The sequence below is a fragment of the Macaca mulatta genome, chromosome 15 (genome assembly GCF_049350105.2).
Source record: "Macaca mulatta isolate MMU2019108-1 chromosome 15, T2T-MMU8v2.0, whole genome shotgun sequence".
Lineage (NCBI taxonomy): Eukaryota > Metazoa > Chordata > Mammalia > Primates > Cercopithecidae > Macaca > Macaca mulatta.
In genome coordinates, this window is record NC_133420.1 from 4,728,946 (window position 1) to 4,746,453 (window position 17,508).

General features: G+C 50.0%; 1 protein-coding gene across 40 annotated transcripts in view; it reads right to left on the reverse strand.

The window, feature by feature from the left end:
• The window catches only part of EHMT1 (euchromatic histone lysine methyltransferase 1), a 229,481-nt gene that overhangs the window by 123,802 nt on the left and 88,171 nt on the right, over positions 1-17,508 (reverse strand). For 26 of the 40 annotated variants that reach the window (XM_077966802.1, XM_077966769.1, XM_077966768.1 and 23 more), the window contains 2 exons: positions 6,770-6,833; positions 33-589 (listed from right to left, as the gene is read on the reverse strand). In XM_077966802.1, the coding sequence (XP_077822928.1) occupies positions 33-589; positions 6,770-6,833 (621 nt within the window). Of the gene's footprint in view, positions 1-32; positions 590-6,173; positions 6,834-17,508 lie in introns of all 40 variants that reach the window. The other 14 variants (XM_077966801.1, XM_077966790.1, XM_077966781.1 and 11 more) reach the window with 3 other exon arrangements.

Genomic DNA, 17,508 nt, shown 5'->3' on the forward strand with positions numbered 1-17,508 from the left:
AAAGGAAACAGCAAGAGAAGACACAAAATTACCAGGCCCACGACGGACTTCGGCATGGTCTTGCGTGCCCTGTGGACCTTGACGTCGGCGCCAGGGGCCGGGGGCTTCCTGTCCTCTGTGTCAGCACTCCCCTCCCCAAGGGTGGCTGGTGGGGCGGCTGGCGTCTGGGGAAAAGCGCTTGGAGTCCTGCCTTTGCCAGCCCCTCCAGGAAGGGTTTTTGCAGCATGGCCAGGCAGCGAAGAGGCCAGAGTGCTGGTAGTCCTCAAGGGCTGGGCCTGCAGGGCCGGCTTATTTAAGATGTATCCGTTGCTGCCGATGACAGAAGTCTGCACAAAGTCATCGGCAGTGACGTGGTTTTGCTTCCCTGCTTCTGAGTCTCTTTCTGAAACCCCGTTTTCCGCTATCCGGGTTAGTGTGTTGGTGCCATCCTGGGGGTTGACCCTTGCGCTGTCCTGAGTGTGTTTTGCAGCATTTGCATGGCTGCTGGCATCACTGTTTTCACAAGACCCGTTGGTCTCACCGTCCGCAGCCATGTGGGCCTCTCCTGCCTGTTTCTCTGCTGAGCCTTCATCGGCAGCCATAGGTGTCTCTGCCAACAGAGGAGAAAGGAGTGTCACTGGCTGCAGGCCCCGCTCTCCACAGCACCACCACAATTTGTTCCCCTCACCATGGCACAAAACCACCACAATGTCCTCCCCCCACCACGGCATCACCACAATGTCCTCCCCCCACCACGACAGCACCACAGTGTCCTCCCCCCCACCACGATATCACCACAGTGTCCTCCCCCCACCATGACATCACCACAATGTCCTCCCCCCACCACGGCATCACCACAATGTCCTCCCCCCACCACGACACCACCACAGTGTCCTCCCCCCACCACGATATCACCACAGTGTCCTCCCCCCACCACGATATCACCACAGTGTCCTCCCCCCACCATGACACCACCACAATGTCCTCCCCCAACCACAGCACCACCACAATGTCCTCCCCCCACCATGGCACAAAACCACCACAATGTCCTCCCCCCACCACGGCATCACCACAATGTCCTCCCCCCACCATGGCACAAAACCACCACAATGTCCTCCCCCCACCACGGCATCACCACAATGTCCTCCCCCCACCACGACACCACCACAGTGTCCTCCCCCCACCATGGCACAAAACCACCACAATGTCCTACCCCCACCACGACACCACCACAGTGTCCTCCCCCCACCACGACATCACCACAGTGTCCTCCCCCCACCATGACACCACCACAATGTCCTCCCCCCACCATGGCACCACCACAATGTCCTCCCCCTACCACGACATCACCACAATGTCCTCCCCCCACCACAGCACCACCACAATTTGTTCCCCTCACCGTGGCACAAAACCACCACAATGGCCTCCCCCCACCACGACACCACCACAATGTCCTCCCCCCACCACGACACCACCACAATGTCCTCCCCCCACCACAGGACCACCACAATGTCCTCCCCCCACCACGGCACGACACCACCACAATGTCCTCCCCCCACCACGACACCACCACAATGTCCTCCCCACCACGACACCACCACAATGTCCTCCCCCCACCACGACATCACCACAATGTCCTCCCCCCACCACGACATCACCACAATGTCCTCCCCCCACCACGGCACGACACCACCACAATGTCCTCCCCCCACCACGACATCACCACAATGTCCTCCCCCCACCACGGTACCACCACAATGTCCTCCCCCCACCACGACACCACCACAATGTCCTCCCCCCACCACGACATCACCACAATGTCCTCCCCCCACCACGGTACCACCACAATGTCCTCCCCCCACCACGACATCACCACAATGTCCTCCCACCACCACGACACCACCACAATGTCCTCCTACCACCACGACATCACCACAATGTCCTTCCCCCACCACGATATCACCACAATGTCCTTCCCCCACCACGACATCACCACAATGTCCTCCCACCGCCACGACATCACCGCAATGTCCACTACAGTGTCTGACATAAACAGGCAGTGCAGGTGACACCAAAGGGAAAGAGGAATGTGAGGGGCGGAGTGTTCCCACCTGTGTTGACAAAATCATTTACTTAAAAACAGACTCAAGGAGCAAGTAAAACACAAGAGCACAACCCAACTGCTGAATTTGAAATCATGTTACAAAATCAAAGGCATTTCCTTATATCAACATTTCCTAGAAAATGTAAGAAAGAAAGTATCATTCACAGAAGTAGAGAAAACTGCAAAGGGTATTAGGAAATTTGCCAAGATTACTCAAAGCCAGTGTGTTGGGGGGAAAAAAAAAGTTAAATAGAGGGCATTTCATGCTCCTAAATGTATGACATTACAAAGCTGTCAAGTCCCCTCAAATTGAATCTATAGGCTGGGTGCAGTGGCTCATGCCTGTAATCCCAGCACTTTGGGAGGCCAAGGAGGGACGATCGCTTGAACCCAGGAGTTCAGGACCCACCTGGGCAACATAGTGAGACTCTGTCAGTACCAAAAATAAAAAAATTAGCCGGGCATGGAGGCGCACACTTGTAGTCCCAGACACTCAGGAGGCTGTGGCAGGAGGATCGCTTGAGCACAGGAGGTGAAGGCTTCAGTGAGCTGACTGCACCACTGCACTCCAGCCCAGGTGACAGATCTCATAAAAAAAAAAAAAAAAAAAAAAAAAAAAATATATATATATATATATATATATATATATATATATATATATATATATATATATATAAAAGCAAACTGAATCCAGCTCCCCTCCAACACCAACAACAAAAAAAATTGGTGAGGAGGATTAAACACCATGAACAAGTGGGGATTTAACCCTAGAAATGCAAGGTTGGCTTAATAGCTTAATGAATTAATATGCCAAATATCAATAGAACAAAAGGACAAAACCACATAAGCATCTCATGAGACAGGAAAAAATGAACACCCCTTCATGGTCAAAACACTTAGCAAACAGTTTGCTAAGAAAAGAAAAATCCCTCAACCTGACATAGGGCATCTATGAAAAACCTACAGCTAACATCACACTTAAAGGTGAAACCCTGGACGCTTTCTCCCTAAGATCAGAAACCAGACAAGGATGTCCGGTCTTGCCACTTCTATTCAACCCTGTACTGGAGATTCAAAGTAGGGCCATAAGGAAGAAACACAAATAAAAGGTATACAGATTGGAATGGAAGAAACCAAATGAGCCCTAAAGATGACACAAGCTTTTATACAGAAATTCCCAAGGAAGTATAAATTATTAGAATTAATAAACAAGTTTAGCAAGGTTACAGGATGTAAGATAAATATACAAAAATCAATTTTATTTCTTTTATTTTTTTAAGATGGAGTCTCGCTCTGTCGCCCAGGCTGGAGAGCAATGGCATGATCTCTGCTCACCACAACCTCCGCCTCCCAGGTTCAAGTGATTCTCCTGCCTCAGCCTCACAAGTAGCTGGGATTACAGGCGCCCGCCACCACGTCAGGCTAATTTTCGTATGTTTAGTAGAGACGGGGTTTCACCATATTGGCCAGGCTGCTCTTGAACTCCTGACCTCAGGTGATCCGCCTGCCTCGGCCTCCCAAAGTGCTGAGATTACAGGCAAGAGCCACTGTGCCCAATCAATTGTATTTCTCTACAGTATCAACAATCAAAATGAAAAAGAATTTTTAAAACAATTCTTTTAAAATATCACTGAAAAATATAATACTTATGGGCCAGGCACGGTGGTTCACGCCTGTAATCCCAGCACTTTGGGAGGCCGAAGACAGCAGACCACTTGAGCCCAGGAGTTCAAGACTAGCCTGGGCAACATAGGGAGACAGTGTCTCTTTTAAAAAAAAAAAAAAAAGAAACCCTGGGTGCAGTGGCTCACGCCTGTAATCCCAACACTTTGGGAGGCTAAGGCAGGCGGATCACAAGGTCAGGAGATCGGGACCATCCTGGCTAACACCGTGAAATCTCATCTCTACTAAAAAATATAAAAAATTAGCCGGGCGTGGTGGCAGGTGCCTGTAGTCCCAGCTACTCAGGAGGCTGAGGCAGGAGAATGGCGGGAACCCAGGAGGCGGAGCTTGCAGTGAGCCGAGGTCACGCCACTGCACTCCAGCCTGGGCAACAGAGCGAGATTCTGTCTCAAAAAAAAAAAAAAAAAATTAGTGTGGTGTGGTGGCTCACACCTATGGTCCCAGCATACTTGGGAGGCTGAGGTGGTAGGACTGCCTGAGCCCAGGAAGATGGAGGTTAGAGTAAGCCATGATCACACTCCAGCCTGGATTATAGAGGGAGACCCTGTCTAAAGAAAAGAAAATCCTACAATAAACTCTCACATTTAAAGCCAACTGATTTTCAACGAGGGTGCAAGAACAATTCAATGGGGAAGAAAAGTATTTTCCATAAATGTCGCTGGGACAACTGATTATCAACTTGCAAAAGAATAAAGTGGGACCCCCACTTCAAACCACAGACAAAAATTAACTCAAAATTGATCGAAAACCTAGATAAAAGAGAGAAAACTCCAAGAAGAAAAAAAAAACAAATGTAAATCTTTGTGACCTTCTATTAAGTAATGATTTCTTAGGTGTTAGAACAAAAGCACCAGCAACTGAAAGGAAAAAAAAAAAAAAACGGTAAGTTGGACTGCATCAAAATTAAAAATATTTGTACTTCAAAGGACATCATCAAGAAAGGGGAAAGACAAGCCACAGACTGGAAGAAAATATCTGCAAATCCCATGGCTGATAAGGGACTCCTGCTTATATAAAGAACTCTGAAAACTCAACAATAAAAATCAATCCAGGCCGGGCGCGGTGGCTCAAGCCTGTAATCCCAGCACTTTGGGAGGCCGAGGCGGGTGGATCACGAGGTCAGGAGATCGAGACTATCCTGGCTAACATGGTGAAACCCCGTCTCTACTAAAAATTCAAAAAACTAGCCGGGCGTGGTGGCGGGCGCCTGTAGTCTCAGCTACTTGGGAGGCTGAGGCGGGAGAATGGCGTGAACCCGGGAGGCGGAGCTTGCAGTGAGCCGAGATCACGCCACTGCACTCCAGCCTGGGAGACACAGCGAGACTCCGTCTCAAAAAAATAAAAAAAATAAAAAAATAAAAAAAATAAAAATCAATCCAATTTGAAATCACAGGATCTGAAGAGATATTTCTCCAAAGAAGATCTAAAGGCAGTCAATAAGCACATGAAATGATGCTCAACATCACTGGCCATCAGGAAAACGCAAACCAAAACCACAAAGAGATGCCACTTCACACCTGCCAGGACAGCCACAGACACTAAGAAATGGTGGCGAGGACGTGGAGAACCTGGAGCCCTTCACAACTGCTTCAGGGAAAGCAAGATGGGGCAGCCACTGTGGGGGTCCAGCAGTTCCCCCAGGGTGCATCAGGCCGTGGCTCAGTGGCAGTGGGTAAGGAAACAGGGCACAGGCAGAGCCTAAAGGGTAATGGAATAACCTGGTGCCTGTGGCATCTGGTGTCATGTAGGAAACAAGTTCCACTAGAAAGGCCAAAGGAGGTGTGACCAGGGAGAGAAGAGGGAAGAGCAGGAGGGCACTGGAGCCAACAGGAGAAACAGTTCAAAGACACAGAAAGGACGGCAACAGGAAGGGGCCAAAGAACAGGAAGAAAACACCCAGTCAGGCTGCAAGAGGTGGATGGCACGGGAGGTGGGGGCCACCCTGGAGGGTCGGCTGGGAGTGGCGGCAGAGGCAGGCAGCGGTCAGAGCAGTGCACAGCCGGTGGGTGGACAAGCACCCACAGGCACAGAGAGGCCGTCTACGGTGAAAGGACACGGCAGGGGCCACAGCCCACAGTCCATGAGGGGCCAGGCCTTGCTCGCTGTCTGGAGAGGTGCAGCCTCCAGCTGGGAGAGCCTTAGGCAAGTCCTGTGCCGGAGCTGCTCCCACAGCTGCCAGCCTCATGGGTCCAGCCGAACACCGCTCTCCCTTCACTGTGGACAGCACAGCGCGTCTGGCGCCACGTGCCCTCATTTCCTGGGGGCGCTCTCGGTGGTGCAGGCTCTACAACAACATCCGAACCCTGAAGACGAACCCTGAAGACTCACGTGTGCACCACGCCTGACAGAGGGGTGCAGCCCCGCCAACTCCCCTCACCCCAACTCCCCTCCTCCTACCTCCCCTCACCCTGCCTCTCTGCAGACACTTGCTTCCATACCGCTCCCTCCACCTCCTGGTGACCACTGCTGTTCTCCAAGTCTCTGCCATAAAATTGGAGTCATGCAGTTTTGGCCCTTTGGGTCTGGCCTCCTTCACTTAACAAACCGTGCACAAGCTTCATCCACGGTGCGGCGTGAGTCACGCTGTATGCTCTTCTGGGCTGCTGACCGCTGTCCCACTGTGTGGATGCACCACAATCTGTTCATCCAGCTCCTTATCAACTGAGGACGCCGGAGTGTCTCCGGTTTTGGGTGACGTGAACAATGCTGCTATAAACATTTGTGTGGCCACTCACTTTTAACTTTCTGGGTGTACTTTAAGACAAGGATATGCAGGATTTTTGCTTTTCATACTTTGACAAATGTGTTCCTTTTCCGGCAGAGCTTTTGTGTGTGTCTGTGCAACTGTGTCTATGTAGGAATGGGATATATTAGAAACTACAACATACACCTAGGTAAAGCAAAGAAAGTCAGAAGATGGGGACAAATAAGAGAGGAAGAACAGCAGGTTTTCTAGTCTGGAGGGAGGCGCTGCTCCTGTCCCTCGGTGCACACCGCCCTCACCTTCTCCCAGCAGCTCGGTTTTCACACAGCAATCCTGCTGAGGCTCCCCCCTCGCCGGAACTGCCTGTTAGAGAGAAACAACAGACGTCAGCCGGGTTCAGCGGGAGGCCGCTTTTCCAAATGGACATCATTTGGAAAAAGTCAAAAAATCTTCATGACAACATTCACTATGAGCTGCTGGACAGTCACTCCTCCTGCCAGCTGGCTACAGTCGCCTCCAGAAGAACTGACATTCAGAATACAGCCCAGGGAAACTTCTCCTGTATTTCTATTTTTGGAGACAGTTTTTTAACAGTAAGAACACATTCGTGTATTATTTACATAATTAGATATCTGAACTATTTTGGCTCTGTTACAGGAATGTTACAATTTATTTCAAAATGCATTCTGCTGCTGAAATATTTCTCACATATTTCAAATGTCCAACCTCCTACAAAAAATTATAGAAATAAATCAAGAAAATTCAGTAGGAAACTTAAATCACTAAATGTTTGAGATTGAGCATCTACTATGTAGAGTTGTATATTATACAAGGCCTCTTAAATTTTTTTTTGTTGTTGAGACAGAGTTCACTCTCTTGTCCAGGCTGGAGTACAGTGGCGTGATCTCGGCTCACTGCAACCTCTGCTTCCACAGTTCAAGCGATTCTCAGGCCTCAGCCACCCAAGTAGCTGGGACTACAGGCGCCCGCCACCACGCCCGGCTAATTTTTGTGTTTTCAATAGAGATGGGGGTTTCGCCATGTTGGCCAGGCTGGTCTCAAACTCCTGGTCTCAAGTGATCTGCCCGCCTCGGCCTCCCAAAGTCCTGGGATGAGAGGTACCACCCAAGCACTTGGGTGATACTTGGACGTAATTTTTTTTTTTAACAAAAAAATCCTTGCCTCCAAGAAGCTTAAGAGTCTGGTTGGAGAAGTGAACATAAACACAAAAAACACTCTAGCCAGGCCCCTCCTGACGCAGAAGCAGGGCCACGGAGTCCATGAGAAGACGGCAGGGAATCTGCCAACGCCCCGCCCACAGCTGGGGGCTTTGGAAGAAGGCTGCTGACTGCTCTGGGCAGTCTGAGAGGCCAGACTGCAAGTGGGAACTGTCAGGCTGACACCCCAGCCTGGTGATGTGATACTGGAGAAACCCCTCTGCTGAGGCCACCGGAAGCTGGAAGTGGGCAGGAAGCCTCGGGGGCAGATAAAACAGCAACAAGTGAGCGAGGCACACCTGGGGCTCCAGGAGTCCACGACCAGACGAGGAGATGCAGAGACCTGCCCAAGGTCACCAGGAGCAGCCAGTCAGACAGCTGCAGGAGGCCAACCACGCCCCGTTTCCATCTTTGACTATCAACAAGTAAAAAGTATAAGAGGTTGCAAAAACCTGGGTGTCCAGCGTCTGGATGAGAAAATGCGTCAACAACAGAGCCTCTCAACAGACGCCTCCTCCCCACAAAGCAGACACCAGGCCAGCCCCTACCTGTGCCCAGATGTGGCTACTGCTTTTCAGGGCTCAGATCCCTGACCTGGGGGCCTCCGGGCTGACTTGGTAACACCTGACTTAACTGCATCACCTTCCCCAGGAGCTGGTCTTAGCAACGGTGCACAGCCCGCCCCATCACAGTAAGGCAGGGAGGCCCAGGTACCCACCTCCCACCCCCGATCTCCCACTGCCAAGCTGGGGCCAGGCAGCCAAGCTGCTCGTGCCAGCCCTCGAACATGCAGGGCACGCTACCTTTCCTGGTCCATCACAGCTGTATGCCAGCCAGCTCAGCCTGCACTCTTCACACCTACCCCAACAGGAGTTCTCCGGGGACCCCTGCAATCCTTCCAGGAGTCCAGGAGGTCAAACCTATTTTCATAATAATACTAGGACCTCAATTTTCTTTTTCACTGTGTTGATATTTCCGCAGACGGTACCCAAGCGGGGGTATCAGCCCCTTAGCATCGACCAGGTCAGGACACCAAAGTGTATACCAGCACCTGAACTCTTGCCCACTAGGCACTTGGGGGGCTCGCCTGAGAATGCCCTGGATGAGGCAGTGAGATGGTGGCCTCTGAGCACAGCTCTCCAGTGTTCTACATCAGAGGAAGGGGGCAGGCAGCAGGCCAGGCGCAATGGCTGGGTGGAACCGGAAGCTTTCCTCACTCACAGAGCATCTTCACTTAAAAGAACAACTGGCAAAATCTATGCTACTCAGACTTGGATATGCCACTCAGGCCTGGACATGCCACTCAGGCCTGGACATGCCACTCAGGACTGGACATGCCACTCAGATCTGGACCTGCCATTCAGGCCTGGACATGCCACTCAGGACTGGACATGCCACTCAGACCTGGATATGCCACTCAGACCTGGATATGCCACTCAGGCCTGGACCTGCCACTCAGGCCTGGATATCTGGCAGACATTTCCACAAAACAGAGTGAGCCTCAAAGAAAACAACCAGTAGTATCTGTTGCCAGTGTTAAAACTCTACCTTTTGAATTTTCAAAACAGACGTAAATGTGTATCCGTCCTTATCAGTTTGAAAGTTTCCCGTAGTTATGACTTTTCTTATTACATGAAAGGATCATTAGTGACTACGATTTTTGATACCATATAATAAAACGTGTCAACATGGGGAAGATCTTCATAACAAGGTGAGCCAACATTCCCCAAACACCCAGTGCCTAATATTCAAAATCACGCACAGGCAAAAGATGCATCAAGACGGGCTTTCACGCCACAGAGGAAGAAGGCCACGGGCACAGTTTCACCTTGTTGAGTCTTGGTGCCGTATCAAAGCAGAACAGCTGCAATTATCTGAAAAGATATCGAAATACTTCTCCCTTGCCAACCACAGTCTACGTAAGGCCAGATTTTCTCCTATCAGACAGTATCACCTCAGGCTGGGTGCAGAAGCCGATCTTAAATCCAGCTGTCTCTTGGATTAGCCAGACGTGACAGAGATGGACCAACATGGAAAACAATGCCACCCAACTGAGTTTTTTCATTCAGAAAAAGTACTTTTCATAGACACTGCTGTTTTCCCTAACATGTAAATAAAATGCTATGTGTTTATTGTTTTTTTAAAATTATGTGATTTTTAACTTTTCAGTTTTCATTTCTTTTACAGTATCTATCATTAGATACAGCCCAATTAACAAGAGCCCTCTGGGGCCCTCAATACTTTTAAGACTAGGGCCTTGAGGCCCACCAAAGACACCCGCCTGCCACGGCACGGCTCTGCCGACAAGGTCTCCTGGCCTGAGATGAGCCCGGGTGGAGCATGGCAGGCAGACCTCGTGGAGCATGGCAGGCAGACCTCGTGAAGCTGCCGGGGTCTACAGACATTTTCGGGCATGAGCTGTGGCCCTCACATGCTGTCCCCTCCTGAAGGCACCTGCCAAACCCCACTCCATCTCACAGTCCTCATCACCACCACCAGCCACAAATCCTACCCATGAAATTAAGTTGTGTAATCTTTTGAAAAAATGTTTAAGAATGCTATGTAACACACTACCAAATAATATCTAGAATTATCCACTATTCTGCTGTGTGTCCAATTCAACTGCACTCAGGAATCCTCTGACAAGCGCTGACCAACAAGCCAGTCCTCACACCAGTGTTAGGTCCAGAAACACAGCACAGATGCCTCTGGCTGGTCGGTAGCATCCCCAGTGCTCCCTTCCATTAAGGGACAGCTGAGGACGGCCCAGGGCAGAGGTGAAAGGAAAAGGGGACACCGAGGAGGAGGAGGGAGGCCCGGCAGAAGCAGATAGAGCAGGTTCTGCAAGGCAGCGGCTCCACCCTCTCCTCCAGAACCACGGCCTCTCCTGACTTCCAGGAGGCTTGGGAAGATTTTCTCCTAGCAAGGGATGCTGCTTCTGTGGCCCAGGGGCTGCCCCTCGGGGCTGAAGCATCACAGGCTGGCTTCGGAGAACAGCCCTGGGAGCAGTACTGCCAAGTCTCCTTAGGGCTGATGGATTCTAGGAGTTTATGAAACCTCCCGATTAAGAACAAATTAGTTTACAATACAAATGTAAATGACAGGCTGGGTGCGCTGGCTCATGCCTGCAATCTCAGCACTTTGGGAGGCCGAGGCGGGTGGATCACAAGGTCAGGAGTTCGAGACCAACATGGCAAAACCCTATCTCTACTAAAAATATAAAAATTATCCGGGCGCGGTGGCGGGCGCCTGTAATCCCAGCTACTCGGGAGGCTGAGGCAGGAGAATCGCTTGAACCCGGGAGGCGGAGGTTGCAGTGAGCCAAGATCGCACCACTGCACTCTAATCTGGGTGACACAGTGAGACTCCGTGTCAAAAATAAATTTAAAAGGAGAGGAAGAGCTCCTATTCGTAACAGTGACAGAAATGCTGTCTCATCTCAATCATTCAGCCTAGCACATTATTCCTTCTCCTTGATCTAAGCAAAACGAAATGAATTAGTTAAAACAAAACTGTGTTTTATGTATCCTAAATCGAGACCTTTCCACTGACAACATCCACCTAGTGGGAGAGAGCAAGCCGCAGGGACTCAGACCCCGCACCGCAGAAGCTCCGCCCAGTCCAGGAAGCGTGGCCAGGAAATTCCAGAAAAAAATCATCTGCATTTCCCCCAGGAGCCCCAACCTGCAACTCCCCCAGACGGCCCAGGATCCCACCGACGCCCAGGCCAGGCCAGCTCCATGCGCCCTGCCCTGCCATGGCCCCGTGTGCCTTGACTGGCAGAGCCCAGCCCCACCCCTGATGATGCCACGCCCCTAGTGACGCCCCCCCACCCACAAGGCAGAGGAGCCCAGGCAGAGGTCAGGGGTCCAGGTCCACCCCAGGAAGAATGGCCTGGACCTTCCCCACCTCGCAATTCGGAAGTCCAGGAGAGGGAGGCATTGCAACTCACTTTTCAGAGGTTGACAGGAGCTCCAGAGCCATGAGGAGAGGAGGGGACCGTGGGCCTCTCTTGGTCAGTACAGGTGCCAGGGCAGGGCTGGTCCAGACCCCACAGCCCCAAGACTGCCACAGGCCTCTAGGGCCCCAAGATCCCATGGCCCTCTAGGGCCATCCCCCAACCTCACAGCAACAAGAGACAGAGTGCAGTGCCTACTCCAAACCTACCCGGGGAGGACAGCAGACCTGGGGCTTCTTGCTCAGTCAGGAGACCCTCCTCCCCTTCCACGTGGGTTGCACCTGCTATCCACAGAGCCAGCCCGACCTCTGCGCCCGCCCAGCAAAACGACCAGTCCATTTCCACCTGAGCAACAGACCTTGTGTTTTTAGTGTCACAATTTGTGCACAATGTAGAGTAGACACCAGGATGGCGGGTAAGAGAACAAAACTAGTGTGTGCAAAGCATGAACAGGAAGCATGCACACATTCCAACTCCGAAACACTGGCTTCAGTTCTGGCCACTTAAAAATCACATTACGACAAGTCCAGAAAAACCCAGCTCCTTGAAGGTTCTTCTTATCCTCAGTACATTTGCCCAAACTCAAGAACTTTCAGGAGATTTCATGTCTGACTTCCAAACTCAAGTTAAATGAACTCCCAGGCCGGAGCACTGGCTCAATCCCAGCATTTTGAGAGGTCAAGGCTGGAGGACTGCTTGAGCCCAGGAGTTCGAGAACAGCCTAGACAAAACAGTGAGACCCCATCTCTACAAACAACTTTCAAAAACTAGCCAGAGGTGGTGGCACACACCTGTAGTCCCAGCTACTTGGGAGGCTGAGGTGGGAGGTTCCCTTGAACCCGGGAGGTCAAGGCTGCAGGGAGCCGTGGTTGGACCACTGCACTCCAGCCTGGGCAACAGAGGAAGACCCTGTCAAAAGAAGAAAAAATAGAAAAGGGAGGGAGGGAGGGGAGAAACAAAGGAAGGAAAGGAGGAAAGAAATAAAAGGAAGGAAGGAACAAAGAAAGGAGGGAGGGAAGGAAAGAGAGGAAGAAAGAAAGGAAAGGGAAGAAAAGAAAGAAGGCAGGAAGGAAAGGAGGGAGGGAAGGAAGGAGGAAGGTAAATTCCCTCCCAGAGACTGGGATTTCCAGGAATTCTGATGCTTCTTTCAATTTAAGGGCTTTTTAAATACAAAATCCTAAATAAAAAGATAAAAGGATGAAAGTAAAGAGAGGACACCAAGCAGCAATAATGAAGATTCTTGCAAACTGAACTGAAGGACCAAGACAAACGGCCAAGGGATGTACCCAAGGATACTCCTCTCTGAATAAAAATACAGAACTCATTTTAGTCCTAAAACTCTGTTCTTCTTAAATACCATTTAAAAAAAAAAACCCACTATCTTAACTGTCCTTATTTTTTTAAATTAAAACCAACAGAAAATCCTCAGAATCTACGACCAGGGCAAGGCCAGAAGCCTCCAGTCTTGGTCCTGCTTGTTTATGAGAACCAAGTGGCCCAGTCCTTCCCTCCAAGTCCCGAGCTCGGTGAGCTCCTCCCTCCCCCACATTTCCCTACAGGCTGCGGAGCTGACGTCATATCATAACCTCACTGTTTACAGACACATAGTGATATGGTTTGGCTCTGTGTCCCCACCAAAATCTCATGTTGAACTGTAATCCCAAATACTGGGGGAGGGGCATGACAGGAGGTGACTGGACCACGGGGGCAGACGTCCCCCTTGCTGTTTTCGTGATAGATCTCACAAGATCTGGTTGTTGGAAAGTGTGTGGCACTTCCTCCTTTGCGCTCTCTTCATCCTGAGGGTCAGGTAAGATGTGCTCGCTTCCCCTTTGCCCTCCCACCATGACTGTAAGTTTCCTGAGGCCTCCCTAGAAGCAGAAGCCTATACAGTCCAAGGAACCACAAGCCGATCAAACCCCTTTTCTTTATAAATTACCCAGTCTTAGGTATGTCTTTATAGCAGTGTGAGAACAGACTAATAAAGAAAATTGGCACTAGAGAAGTGAGGCATTGCTATAAAGATACCGAAACAGCTTTGAACTGGGTAATGGGCAGAAGTTCGAACAGTCTGAAGGGCTCAGAAGACGACGGGAAGTTTGGAACTTCCTACAGGCTTTTTGAATGGTTTTGACCAAAATGCTGATAGTGATATGGACAATGAAGTCCAGGCTGAGGAGGTCTCAGATGGAGATGAGGAACCTATTCGGAACTGGAGTAAAGGTCGCTCTCGCTTCAGCAAAGAGACAGGCGGTGCTGTGCCCCTGCTCTAGGGACCTGTGGAACTTTGAACTTGAGAGAGATGATTTAGGGTATGTGGTGGAAGAGATTCCTAAGTAGCAAAGCAGTCAAGATGTGGCCTGGCTGCTTCTAACAGTATCACTCATGTGCATGCACGAAGAGAGTATCTGAAACTGGAACTTATATTTAAAAGGGAAGCACGGCATAAAAGTGTGGAAATTTTGCAGCCCTACCATGTGGTAGGAAAAAAAGCCCGTTTTTCAGGGAAGGAGTTCAAGCCAGCTACAGAAATTTCCATGAGGAGCTGAATGTTAATAGCCAAGACAATGGGGAAAATGCCTCGGAGACCTCTGCAGCAGCCCCTCCCATCACAGGCCTGGAGGCCTAAGAAAGAAGAATGGTTTTGTGGGCCAGGCCCAGGGCCCTGCTGCTCTGTGCAACCTCAGTACATGGTGTCCAGCATCACAGCCACTTCAGCTCCAGTGGTGGCTGAAAGCACCCCAGATACGTCTCAGGACACTGACCTAAGGGTGCAAGCCGGCAGCTACCAAGGCTTCTACATGGTGCTAACCCAGCGGGTGGCACACAGGGCAAGAGTTGAGGCTTGGGAGCCTCCACCTAGATTTCACAGGATGTATGGAAATCTATACATCGTGGTGGCACACGCCTGTGATCCCAGCTACTCAGGAGGCTGAGGCAGCAGAATCACTTGAGCCTGGCGGAGGTTGCAGTGAGCTCCACTGCACTCCAGCCTAGGTGACAGAGTGAGACTCCGTCAAAAAAACAAAATGTGAGAAGGACATGAGATTTGGGAGTGGTCAGGGGCAAAATTACCTGGTTTGGCTCTGTGTCCCCACCCAAATCTCATGCTGAACTGTAATCCTCAGTGCTGGGGGAGGGGCCTGGTAGGAGCTGACTGGATCATGGGGGTGGACCTCCCCCTTGCTGTTCTCATGCGTGAGTTCTCATGAGACCTGGTTGTTGGAAAGTGTGCAGCACTTCTCCCTTCACGCTTTCTCTCTCCTGCCGGCCATGTGAAAATATGCTTCTCCTAGGCCTTCTGCCATGATTTTAAGTTTCTTTTTTTTTTTTTTTGAGACGGAGTCTCGCTCTGCCGCCCAGGCTGGAGTGCAGTGGCCGGATCTCAGCTCACTGCAAGCTCCGCCTCCCGGGTTCACGCCATTCTCCTGCCTCAGCCTCCCGAGTAGCTGGGACTACAGGCGCCCGCCACCTCGTCCGGCTAGTTTTTTGTATTTTTTAGTAGAGACGGGGTTTCACCGGGTTAGCCAGGATGGTCTCGATCTCCTGACCTCGTGATCCGTCCGTCTCGGCCTCCCAAAGTGCTGGGATTACAGGCTTGAGCCACCATGCCCGGCCGATTTTAAGTTTCTTGAGGCCTCCCCAGAAGCAGAAACCTATACAGCCTGCCCACAGAACCATGAGCCGATTAAACCTCTTTTCCATATAAACTACCCAGCCTCGGGTATGTCTTTATAGCAATGTGAGAACGAGCCAATACACCCGGAAACCTGGCATTTTTACAGTAAAACTAGAGCTACGACTTGTAAAGCCAGAATTGATCACAGGAACAGTTCCTTCACGGACCCACCCAGATTCTCATCAATGCCACAGCCTATAACAAAATCCTAGTTAGAACAGTATCTAAGTGTCAAGCGATGAAATGCTATGGTAGGGAGGGTGGGGTGGCACGGTAGGGGTGCAAAACCTACCCAAACCACAATCAAAATGGGTCACGACAGCAACAAATCAAGCCTTTTGAGAAAAGCAGAACAGCGGACTAATGAGGCCCACCTCAGCACACACTTGACGTGCTCGAGCTAGACTCCACCATCCTTCTAGAAAACATTCTCTTCTTCCAAATGCCCCCTTTAATATCTTGTCCAAGGCACCGATGTGGCTGGAGAAAAAAGGAATATTCCCCACTTTGTGAAGATTTTTCCTTAAATGGTAATTGGTGGGTTCAGACAGACACAAAAACTGAAGGGGAAAAGGTTCCCCAGACAGTGAAGCAGAACTCAGACCCTGTGCGGGATCCCCATGAGGCATGTGGGGGCCAAGTACGCGAGCAGCTCCTGGAGGCTGGCACTACAGGCTGTCGTGACGTGAGACACCCAGTTACGTTCACAGCTCAGATAAGACCCAAAGGGGATAGAGGGATAGGAGAACTACTCACATGCCAAGTCCATAAGATAAATATATTCTTTAGGTAAATACTGGTGTGTAGCTATGTTCATGCTAGTGACCTCACAAATTCTCTTTAGCAACACAGAAGACAGTAAGCTTTTTATTCCACATGATGATACACGGTTACATAACTGAGATTTTCTTCATGATTAAAATAAAAAGCTTCAAGTTTTTACAACACTATCACTTTATTTGTATGTCTCTTCCTCTAAATGTAATCATAAAATAAGCATGCAATAATCACAACTTAACATAATCCGTAGGAAAAACAAAGGCAGCATATACACACTTGCTATTCATTCATTTGTAGAAACAGGGTCTCATTCTGTCACCCGGGCTGGAGTGCAGTGGTGCAACCACAGCTCACTGCAACCTCCAACTCCTGGGCTCAGGAGATCTTCCCACTTCAGCCTTCCAATAGGTGGGACTACAGGCATGTACCACTCTACCAGGTCAACATTTTCTTTTCTTTTTCTTTTCCTTTTTTTTTGAGACCGAGTCTTGCTCTGTCACCCAGGCTGGAGTGCAGGGGCGCAATCCCGCCTCCTGGGCTCAAGAGATTCTCCTGCCTCAGCCTCCCAAGTAGCTGGGATTACAGGCGCACATCAATTAGAGCCTGGCTAATTTTTGTATTTTTAGTAGAGATGGGGTTTCACCACATCGGCCAGACAGGTCTCAAACTCCTGACCTCGAGTGATCCACCCGCTTCAGTCTCCCAAAGGGCTGGGATTACAGGTGTGAGCCACCGTGCCTAGCCCAACATTTTTAACTGAATGAATTTCATTCTTGCGGCTGACAGGACAGTATTATTTTTCGTCTACAAGTAGATACTTCTCCATTGTCATTTAATATGAAATAACCATGCATCCAATATAATGCCATAATACAGTTATCCTTAATTGTACTACATTTGATGTTAGATGCTTTTTTAAAAAACAATTTCTATTATACATATAGGATAAATTATTAAACTTTCACGAAGAGCTCAGCATCACGTTCCCAGAGAAGACGGCAGCGTGCCTTCGGGGTTCAACTGCCTGCTCCTGTGGGAGGCTCCTACCAGCACCCGCACCACCAGCCCACCTGAGGGGTGAGGCACCGTCCCCCACAGGGAAGCACAAGGCGCACCCGCACCCTGCAGGTGAGGCTCCCAGTGCGTGGCCTCCTGCCCATCAATTTCTACCAAGCTACTGACTTCTTTTTTTTAAATAAACAATGTCTAGTGGGGGAAAGATCCTAGAAACTGAGACACTGCCCTTTATAAGATTCCTAAAATTCAAAGACAAATAAGGACTAGACATATTTCGGATAATCTCTGTTAAAAATTATTCAAAGACAAGCCCATAAAAATATTTAAATAATTTTATAAATTTAAATTTTAAAGAGACAGGAAAAAGAACCAATGGAACTGTGTTGA